The sequence below is a fragment of the Oncorhynchus kisutch genome, linkage group LG11 (genome assembly GCF_002021735.2).
Source record: "Oncorhynchus kisutch isolate 150728-3 linkage group LG11, Okis_V2, whole genome shotgun sequence".
Classification (NCBI taxonomy): Eukaryota; Metazoa; Chordata; class Actinopteri; order Salmoniformes; family Salmonidae; genus Oncorhynchus; species Oncorhynchus kisutch.
In genome coordinates this window covers 36,144,314-36,156,042 of record NC_034184.2, presented here as the reverse complement: position 1 = coordinate 36,156,042, position 11,729 = coordinate 36,144,314, and the positions used below count along the sequence as shown (strand labels likewise).

Sequence of the window (11,729 nt, the reverse complement as noted above, 5' to 3'; positions counted from 1 at the left end):
GTAAAGACCAATGACCTGATTTTTGCTTCAAAAAGCAATACTTCTACCCTGTCTCATGTCTGTACCTTTAAATATTTGGTCCCATTTTATGATTAAAGATATTGAAAATAAAAGAATGGGATGAAGCGAGGTGCGTTATGTCCGTGTTTCAGTAAAACAACACAATGTTGCAATATAAGATTGAACATTTCTAAAGTTGGAGAGGACGAAAAATTGATATTTAAGTGTCTGTGGGTGCGACTTGGATAAAAAGTAATGTTCGGCTATGGAAAATCCTTTTTCAACCCACACTAGTAGGCCAGTGGAAATTAAACAATAGAAAAAGACTTGTACACTTTGTATTGTGCTGTACAGGATGTCAAAAGAACAAACACAGTGATAATTCATATGATTGAAAAAATAAATAATTATCATACAGTACAACACAAAATCATTATCATTATTATAATTGTCTCTGTTAACATGTATCATGGTTGATCTCTGTATGTCCTAATTTGGTCAGAAAAACTGAACCAGTAGAAAAGTCAAGGCAAACCTCTTCTCAAGCGCAAGATTAATCCAGTATTATACAATACAATGACAGAGGCTTGTGTTAAACAGTTTCTATTAATAGCGCTGAATAACTTCATACATAGAGTACATATTACACATACTCAAATGTTGGCTTTAAAACACCATATTTTTTTACATCAATAGATGGGATGTGTGATTGGACACAAGTCTTCATTCCTATGTAAAAGTGAACTGGGATAAATATGCACCTGAATATTCATTTGCCTGAACATTTCAGTGTTGTAACTGATCAAAGTTCTCTTCTCCAAAAGGCACACACAAATACTCTTCTATAATATTCAAACTAAAATAGTTCCCTTGAGCAGTTTGCGTAACAGAGGGATCTGATGGCACATCTTGACACCATGAAAAAACACATTTAAGAAAACGTACATATAATTCAACCTTGTTTTATGAACCTGAAAAGTCGCTTGTACCTGACCATTGTTGTCTTTGAAACATTATAGATTAAAAACACTGTATTAGTATGAAAACTTAATGATTAGATAAATAGTTTGTTTTAAATGATTGCAATGCAAGTCTAAAGCTCACATACTGTGCAACAATAACCAGCTACTGTAGCTAGATCCTTGACCTCCACATGTGTGAATACAGTTTCCTGTGTAAACAGCAAAAACACAGTATGAAGGCAAAATATCAGTGACTTTCTAACTAAAGAGACAAAATGTGACAAAGATATCCTGTTTCCTTTACCATAATCTCCTCCAACAGCTGGCTCTCTAGCAATTATCCTGGGGACAAGGTTACCTTTACAAGGTTACCTTTAAGTGTTAAGAAACATTATATTATTTTTACAATAAAATTGACTCCAAAATGACTAATTATTTACCATTCATTTATATTGGGCACACAATCTGAAACAACCTGAACAAAGAGAAAATGCATCCAACAAATGTGTAGAGTCACAAGCTTGATGTAGTCATTGCTTGCTATGAATATGGCACCGAATACTTAACTTTTTGCTACTTCAATACACATAAGTGAATTTGTCCCTATACTTACTGGTCCCCTAAAATGGGGGGACTATGTGCAAAAAGTGTTGTAATTTCTAAACAGTTCACCCGATATGGATGAAAATACCCCCAAATTAAAGCTGACAAGTCTACACCAGAAACCTAACAGTCAGTGTATCATTTAAAATCCTGGAGTACAGAGCCAAAACAACAAAACATGCATCACTGTCCACCACCAGTGGGGTGGAAGATGATTGTTTCGTAGTGAGTGAGCCAGATCCCTCCTGGTTAAGTCCACCTCCATGATAGCGGAGTCCAATCCAGTATCTGGGATACAGTGACACAGTGGAAGCCAGCATGGCCCCTTCCTGTGTATTGTTATAATATCTTTAATGGTCTATCACATACCTGGTACAGTAGAACAGGAGGTTGATGGCAACTTAATTGGGGAGGACAGGATGGTGGTAATGGCTGGAGCAGAATAGGTGGAGTGGTATCAAATACATCATACAAATGGTTTCCATAACATTACCACAAGCTCATGCTCCCCAATTGATGTCATTCTATTTTCTCCATTCCAGCCATTAATATAAGCAGTCTGCCTCTCAGCAGCCTCCACTGTACAGTAGACAGGTCATGGTGAAATGCCAGCCCTTTATGCCCCAACATGTTTTTCTGATATCTTTGACGGGCCAACTGGATGCTGAATCTCAGTGTTGCTGAGCCATACTGAGACCGGCCAAACCTACATGCTCCAATAAGACTGAATTACAGTATGTCTCTGGTGGTCTTTGATGAAAAACCTCCTGTAGCTGAGCCATAGGTGACACAGACAGGTCAGCCCTACATGCACTGATAGGCCTCAATGTTTTCTTTGATCTCGGTGAATAAGCCACTGTGTTAGGCCGATCCTACGTGCTCCGGTAGGTCTTTATAATGTCTTTGATAGTCCTCCTGCAGATCGGACAGCAGGCGTTGGCCATCTTCTTCAGTTTGAGGCCACAGGCGTAGCAGAGACACATGTGACCACAGGCATACAGCACCGTGTCCACTACGTTCTCATAACAGATGGTGCACTCGTCACTCCAAGAGCCCGAGCAAACTTGGAAAGTGGAGGATTCTGGGTGGCTGGAGAATGGAGAGCTGGGAGTCGTACCTGGGAGACAATGGAATAGGTTTTAGTGTTAGGTGGATAATTATCATACCGTATAGCTTGGAAACTGTACTTCTCCTAGTAGCCGTTTTTCAATTTCGGACTAATTATACTGCATCTTCTCTGAAAAGATATCTATGTTTACACTTTGCAGGATATTGAGTCAATATAACTCATGTTGTTCCTTTTGAGAGGGACTAAACTATAATAACAGGTATCAGGTTGCTGTGTGACCTTTTGTGTATTATACATATCACATTTACAGCCTATCGCGGTCAAAAGAAACTCAACAAATACGTTAAATGCAGCTAATGTTGCCCTTCTTGGTCACATTGCTGCCATAAACAAAGGTGGGAAATGATATACAGCAAGAGATAGAGAGGAGGAAGAAGAGAAAAGAGAAAAATAGAGAGAGATAAAACACCGGGATAACATCTAACCTGGTGAGTGAGAAGGTAGTAATGGAAAGAGGGTTCACCTGTGGAGCTGTTGAAGGCTGGTGGGAAGCTGGCATTGAGAATGGTGTTGAGGTTGATGTTCAGGTTGGGCTCGGAGCTGTCGCTGCAGCGCTGTGTTGGGGTGTAGGATGGGGAGCTGGGAATTGATGGCCCCTGAGGGTCTGCATTCAAAGACGAGCCTGAGGGCACAGGGAAGCACTGTGTCACATACAAACTGCTCTGAACTCATGTACAGTGCATTCGGAAAGTATTCAGACCCCTTCCTTTTTCCACATTTTGTTACGTTACAGGCTTGTAAAATGTTTCATTCAATAAATAAAAATCCTCAATCTATACACAATACCCCATAATGACAAAGTAAAAATAGGTTTAGACTTTTTTGCATACTTATAAAACAAAAACAGTATATATTTATTTTTTTACAAAGTATTCTGCCCCTTTCCTATGAGACTCAACATTTAGCTTAGGTGCATCCTGTTTCCATTAATCAACCTTGAGATGTTTCTACAACTTGATTGGAGTCCATCGGTGGTAAGTTCCATTGATGGGACATGATTTGGAAAGGCACACACACCTATCTAAATAAGGTCCCACAGTTGACAGCGCATGTCAGAGGATACATGGATAAATGGATAGCATACGATCTATGATTGTGTGCTATCCATTTATGTTTTTTATATGTTCTATTTACAGTTGAAGACAGAAGTTTACATACACCTAAGCCAAATACATTTCAACTCAGTTTTTTACAACTCTTGACATTTAATCAGAGTAAAAATTCATTTTTTAGGTCAGTTAGGATCACCAGTTCATTTTAAGACTGTGAAATGTCAAAATAATAGTAGAGAGTATGATTTATTTGAGATTTTATTTCTTTCATCACATTCCTAGTGGGTCAGAAGTTTACATACACCCAATTAGTATTTGGTAGCATTGCCTTAAATTGTTTAACTTGGGTCAAATGTTTTGGGTAGCCTTCCACAAGCTTCCCACAATAAGTTGGGTGAACTTTGGCCTATTCCAGAGCTGGTGTAACAGAGTCAGGTTTGTAGGCCTCCTTGCTTGCACATATCTTTTCAGTTCCGTCCACAAATGTTCTACAGGATTGAGGTCAGGGCTTTGTGATGGCCACTCCAATACCTTGATTTTGTTGTCCTTAAGGCATTTTGCCACAACTTTGGAAGTATGCTTGCGGTCATTGTTCATTTGGAAGACCCATTCGCGACCAAGATTTAACTTCCTGACTGATGTCTTGAGATGTTGCTTCAATATATCCACATAATTTCCTGCCTCGTGATGTCATCTATTTTGTGAAATGCACCATCCACTCCTGCAGCAAAGCACCCCCACAACATGATGCTGCCACCCCTGTGCTGCACGGTTGGGATGGTGTTCTTCAGCTTGCAAGCCTCCCTCTTTTTCCTCCAAAACATAATGATGGTCAATTGTGGCCAAACAGTTCTATTTTTGTTTCATCAGAGCAGAGGACATTTCTCCAAAAAGTACGATCTTTGTTCCCATGTGCAGTTGCAAACCGTAGTCTGGCTTTTTTATCACGGTTTTGAAGCAGTGGCTTCTTCCTTGCTGAGCCGCCTTTCAGGTTATGTTGATATAGGACTCGTTTTACTGTGGATATAGATACTTTTCTACCGGTTTCCTCTAGCATCTTCACAAGGTCCTTTGCTGTTGTTCTGGGATTGATTTGCACTTTTCGCACAAAAAAAACATGAATCTCCAGGAGACAGAACCTCCTCATTCCTGAGCGGTATGACAGCTGCGTGGTCCCATGGTGTATATACTTGCAAACTATTGTTTGTACAGACGAACGTGGTACCTTCAGGCGTCCTGACTAGTCTCCCACTAGGGATGGTGCCAGGTTTCCTCCAGACGTGATGCTAGGAATTCAGGCCAAATAGTTTAATCTTGGTTTCATCAGACCAGAGAATCATGTTTCTCATGATCTGAGAGTCCTTAAGGTGCCTTTACAGATAGATATACAGTTGAAGTCGGAAGTTTACATACACTTAGGTAGGAGTCATTAAAACTAGTTTTTCAACCACTCCACACATTCTTTGTTTGGAGAAAAAAGGGGGAGGCTTGCACGCCAAAGAACACCGTCCCAACCGTGAAGTATGGGGGTGGCAGCATCATGTTGTGGGGGTGCGTTGCTGCAGGAGAGACAGATGCACTTCACAAAATAGATGGCTCATGAGGAAGGAAAATGATCTGGATATATTGAAGCAACATCTCAAGACATCAGTCAGGAAGTTAAAGCTTGGTCGCAAATGAGTCTTCCAAATGAACAATGGCCCCAAGCATACTTCCAAAGTTATACACAAAATGGTTTAATAAGGACAACAAAGTCAAGGTATTGGAGTGGCCATCACAAAGCCCTGACCTCAATCCTATAGAAAATGTGTGGGCAGAACTGAATGTGTGGGCAGAACTTCCAAAGTTATAAACAAAATGGCATAATAAGGACAACAACAACAAAAAAGCGTGTGCGAGCAAGGAGGCCTACAAACCTGACTCAGTTACACCAGCTCTGTCAGGAGGAATAGGCCACAATTCACCCAACTATTGTGGGACTCTTGTGGACGGCTACCCGAAACGTTTTACCCAAGTTAAACAATTTAAAGGCAATGCTACCAAATAATAATTGAGTGTATGTACACTTCTGACCCACTGGGAATGTGATGAAAGAAATAACAGCTGAAATAAATCATTCTCTCTACTATTATTCTGACATTTCACATTCTTAAAATAAAGTGGCGATCCTAACTGACCTAAGACAGGGAATTTTTACTAGGATTACATGTCAGGAATTGTGAAAAACTGAGTTGAAATGTATTTGGCTAAGGTGTATAGAAACTTCCGAGATCAACTGTATATCTCCATAAGTCAGACTGACCCCTGACTCTCATACAGAACTTTAACCCCTAACCTTAACCCCTAGCCTAGCTAACATTAACCACCTAGCTAACGTTAGCCACATCAAGAAAGTCGTGTACTGGACACAAATGTGTTATGAAGAAATTTTGTGGTAGACACAAATTGGAATAAGTAATTTGTGTCTATTTCATGATAATCTCTGATAGTCTGTTGGCTATATTGCAGATGAATTATATCACATTGCATTGTATGGCCCCCTCTAAAGTTGTTTGTTTATATATACAGTACCTGTCAAATATGTTTTTTCTTCATTCACTATTTTCTACATTTTAGAATAACAGTGAAGACATCAAAACAATGAAATAACACACATGGAATCATGTAGTAACCACAAAAGTATTCAACAAATCAAAATACATTTTATATTTGAGATTCTTCAAAGTAGCCACCCTTTTCCTTGATGACAGCTTTGCACTCTTGGCATTCTCTCAACCAGCTTCATGAGGTAGTCACCTGGAATGCATTTCAATGAACAGATGTGCCTTGTTAAAAGTTACTTACATTTTTTTCCTTCTTTATGCGTTTGAGCCAATCGGTTGAGTTGTCAGTTTGAGCCAATCAGTTGTGTCCCCGGACCCCAGTCTACAGTATGTATGGTTGCATTTGTGTGCATCTATAAGTGAATCAGGAGCCCTTGAGGCATTGTAGTCTCACCAAGAAGTGCACCCCCCCCCCCCCCACCACCACATTTACAATCCCACTGGCCATGGCAGTGTCTGTCCTGTGCCATATCCATCCATTCTGAACAGCAGCACCGGCAGCCCTATTTGGCATCAGCCCTCCTATCGGCATCAGAGGAGAATAGCTATGACATTTCCAAATCCACAGACCTAGTGGGCTATATCTTAATGGCACAATTTTATTTTTTTACACACAGGGCTCTAAAGTGCAACCATTTTGGTTGCATATGCTACGAAATACTATACTGTACAACCCAACATTTTATTTTGGGATCACAAAAATAATCAACCAGGTAATAATTTTTGTAATGATTAGGCTTCATTGTACTATTGTTTTTGAGTGACCTATAAAGATAAAAAATATATAAAAGTACAGATTCAAACTGATTTGTTTCTAGCACAAACTGTTGAAATGTTTTTTTTTTCTTTCTTACATTCATAAACCATTTCACGGGCTGTTCCAAAACCACTCACAGGCATTTGTTTACACCTTGTTCTGTCATGTAACATTATCCGCAAACTAACAACCTGGTTACTCGAGTACCAGTATAACCAAATGTTTAGGGGAAAAGAAAGAAAGGAAAAGGGATAGCAAAGACAGTACAGAATGAACAGCGTGGGGATAGCTTCTTCAGGAAATCAATGACCTTATCATAGCAACTCTTAAGGAGACAGTGTACAAATTTCAATGTAATGCATCTAAATAGGTAGTGTTTTTACACTTAATATTCCACAAACGACTAATTTCAATGACATGTTTTTGGATCAACATTTTAGCCTTTTATAATAAACAAAGAGTTTATAGGGCACAAAATGAGCTAGAAATCCATATAGGCCCAATATGGACTCAATCACTTTTTTAAAAATTATATAATTTTATGGTGGTCCTAACCTTTACAGTGAGAGCAACAGTACCACCAATAAGATGTTTTCATTTAGAAACCTGTTTAAACATAATGTCTGCCATAAAACCCCTCTTACACTGGTATCACTTATGTGCCAAATGAAACAACACCGTCAGTTTGCAAGCAGTAAGCATACACAACCCACACATTACCCCATTTGTTCCCTATTTTTATATCCCGTACCCTAAGTCTCCCTGAAATGGAATAGATACCTGACCTCACTCCCTAAGGTGAAAAAGAACCGCAACAGCTGTACTTCACTCAACGAGACCGGACATTTTTTTTACAGAAAGTTTGAAACACATTCTCGTAAACCCTATTGCTATGACAATAATGTACATAATCTAGTATAAAACTGAGTGACTCTGATACAATAGAGCCTTGACAAGGGGTTGCCCCTATACGTTCCCATCTCTCTCTAGTTGGACCACCCTTACTTGCGGGGTCTCAGTTTCAATCCACATAGAATATTATATCAAATTTATTGTGCAGCTCCTGCACCTAAATACAAACCGTACCGGCACCCAACAAGAATACCGGCACCTATTTCAGTTCAAGTCAAGCACTTATTTATTGTTATGTATCAACCAAGGTTACACTCAAACATGTTTGGTTTCAAGTGGATCAATGTAAAGTTTGCAGATATACAGTATCTTCTCTAAAACGTGTGAACCACATACATCACTAGCATTACTAGCAACAAGTTCAGTGACATTGTGGTAGAGTACTATAATTACACAAGTTTGCTTGCAAACGTCCTCATATGATCATTATCTACTTAACGTGACCTGTGTGACAGACCGGCTGCACAGCTGTCTGGTAACATCCTGGTCACCTCTAATAGGAGATCATACAGAAAGAACCTTCATGTGTATTCCTAAACCCTTTCATCCAGGACAGGGTTCAGATCCTGCCATCGTATGAATGCATTCCTGACCCCTCTATCTGGAATGGACAACATCTGAGGGCCTAGGAGTATGCAATGCAGCCTGGGATGTCTGCATGTGGCCCCAGCTAAATCCACTGTGGTTCAGTGTTTCCCAACTCCAGTCCTTGAGTACCCCCAACAGTACAGTTTTGTTGTAGGCCTGGGAAAGCACACCTTTTTCAACTGGTCAACTAATCCTCAAGCCCTCAATGAGTTGAGTCAGGTCAGTTTGTTTGGGGCAACAACAAAAATGTGCTTTTGGACTGGAGCTGGGAAACAATGATGTAGTGTATGCACAGCGCCTTTCACCACAACCTTATCAGACCTCAGTTGGTAGAGCAGGGTTCTTACAATGCCAGGATAGTAGGTTCAATTCCCGGGACCACCCATATGTAAAACGTTTATACGCGCATGACTAAGTCAATTGGATAATAGTGTGTGCTAAATGGCATTATATTATATCTTATCTGAAGTTTGCCACTGTACTTACAGTACACCATGATTTTATTATCATGAATGTATAGTAGCATGTGTGTGGAGCTGCAATGGGAATGAAGATAAATAAGTACTCTTTTGGAGCTCATACAAACAAGAAGAAATTAAGATATTCACACGCCATGATCATGCAAAAGTGATGGACTCCCATCTGCTTAATTTCACAGATGCAACAACACACGACCATGGACAAGAGCCACTTTCAGAGGTGATGATGTCAGAGTCATAAGAGTGGAGAGAGAAAGAAAGAAAGAAAGAAAGAAGAGGTAGAGAAAGAGAGAGGAGATAGAGAGTGGCGGCCACCGTTAGGAGAGTAAGACGTGGGTGAAAACCGTGATGTCTGAATGCGAGATGCAATTATATTTTCATAATGCTTATGGAAGGAATCATAAGCAGCTAGTGGAGCCCCCCCCCTGATGGATGATGACACTGTCTGACGCTGCTGCTGGGCCCACGCAGAACAGAAATAACCCACTCTACCCAGGAGAGGAGAGTGGAAAAGATAGGAGACAAATTACCTCGCAATATCAAAGCACTTCCATTAGTTCCTTCACACTTCTTGTTTAATTTGTCTTTGAAGACCTGTTCTCAAACACTATGCTATTTTTTATTTTTTATTTCACCTTTATTTAACCAGGTAGGCTAGTTGAGAACAAGTTCTCATTTGCAACTGCGACCTGGCCAAGATAAAGCATAGCAGTGTGAGCCTACAACAAAGAGTTACACATGGAGTAAACAATTGACATAGTTCAAATTGAGAAACAATCATTCTCAACAACAAGTTGGTCAGAAAACAAAGCCTACCAGGGGAACAGGTTGTTCAGGACATTATGACAAATAACCTGGCCTCAACAAAGATTATTAACAAAACAATAGAGCACATGCACACATCTGTGCTTACAAGCTGTTTTCTGCTATATAGAAATGTTCATATCAAACTAATAAATTGCCTAAAGATGCAAGGCTCTGTAAAAAAGTATTCCCACAGAGTATCAAAGCCATGAACATCTAGTACTAAACATGCTTGCAAACCAGAAAAATATGTAGGCCTACATCTTAAGAGTTCTGATTTGTTTCAACCTGTAAAACATCTTCAAAGTAATAATTTCTATGTGTAGAACATTGTAGTTTACTTAAATTCCAGGCCCTAGAATCCACTTACAAACAGGAGAATCACTGCAAATATGAGCGCAAATCTCCACATGCATCTTGTCATTAATTCCCCATTTGCAACAGCACCCTTCCCTGCCAGCCATTATTTATGACATGTTATTCTAGTGTTTATTTATCATGGGTTGGTCCTATAATCACCCTGTTGCCTCTGATACATGGGACTGGCACCTCAATACCAAAAAGTGGGAGTTGTATTCAGGTTTTTCCCCCCTAAGGCCTCCTCATCTATCGCCATCGTCATGGTGTGTAAAGACTGGGCATGATGTGTTAGTCTGCACCTGAGAGGACTTACAGCTAGGGAATGAGTGTGTACGGTCATTTGTGGTGTGTGTGTGTGCCTGTGTATTCCTGCATGCACACAGACATATTCACAGTTCAAGCAGGCAGAAATACAGCCAGTATGAAGATTTTGCATCAGTCTGATGAGTTATGCAGAGGGCAAGGAAGGCATATATTAACCTCCGCTGTACCAAACCAAATGCTTGGCTAGAAGCAAGGGGAAATAATGTGCGAGTTGAGATAAGAGATTATTTGGTAGTGTACCTGTGACGGCCAATACAATACGGCTTGGAACACTGCTTGTCCAATCAGCATCCATGATGTAAAATTATCACATATGCCTTTACAATCTTTTATGTCCAACAATGAAGATTCAAATACACATTTTTGTGCTCAGAAAACGGAATCATTTGAAAATACAGTACAACACCAATCAAAGTAAGTACAGAATAACCAATTATTTTTGTACATTTACGCTTTTCTCAATATTGTAAAAACATGATGTTCTACGGGAAACTTGTATCTATGTACGTGGGTGTGTGTAATAATGTGTACATCTCCCACCAATGTGACACCCCCATGTGTGATCCCCGCTTTGAGGAGGTGACCTGCTACATCCCTTGCTACATGGAGGAGTTTGGGTATCTGACCAATCACAGGAGGAGAGGAAGAGGATAAGCATCAGACATCACCAACAATGAGGTAGACTACAACCTGCATTCAGACTGTTACCAGGAGTGTGTGTGGATGTTTTTTTTTTATAGCTCATCTCTCACTGATCATTTCTGTCATGCCCTGATCTCTCATTCCCCCACCCCTTTCTATCTCCCCCTTTTCTCCTCTCTCCCAGTGTGAAGGCTGTGTATAATGAGTTCCACAGCACTCATGGCCATCAATGAACAGGACCACCTGCACTGGTGGAAGAACACTCACAGACCGGGCATACCCACTGACTGGCATCAATTCCAGGTGCAACACACAGCGGGCTAATGGAAGTTAATGGGGCCTAATGGAGTGTACTGTAATATGGCATGATGTAAAATTGTGCCCCTTTGTTATTGTCCGAGTTTGTCGAATGTAGTGAACAGTGTTACAAGCTAATGTAGCTAATGTAACCATTATTCGAGACTGCTAGAGGGTAATATTCTGGACCGTTCTGCCTTGTTGTGGGCACCAGAAA

The 11,729-nt window shown here is 40.2% G+C and overlaps 1 protein-coding gene across 1 annotated transcript in view; it reads right to left on the bottom strand.

The window, feature by feature from the left end:
* Positions 1–324: 324 nt before the first annotated feature.
* LOC109899726 (E3 ubiquitin-protein ligase NEURL1) overlaps positions 325–11,729 on the bottom strand; it is a 59,622-nt gene continuing 48,217 nt past the window's right edge. Inside the window, exons 5-6 of the mRNA XM_020495194.2 lie at positions 3,158–3,316; positions 325–2,682 (exon numbers count right to left, since the gene is read on the bottom strand). Of these exons, the coding sequence (XP_020350783.1) occupies positions 2,438–2,682; positions 3,158–3,316 (404 nt within the window). The 3' untranslated portion in view covers positions 325–2,437. The remainder of the gene's footprint in view (positions 2,683–3,157; positions 3,317–11,729) is intronic.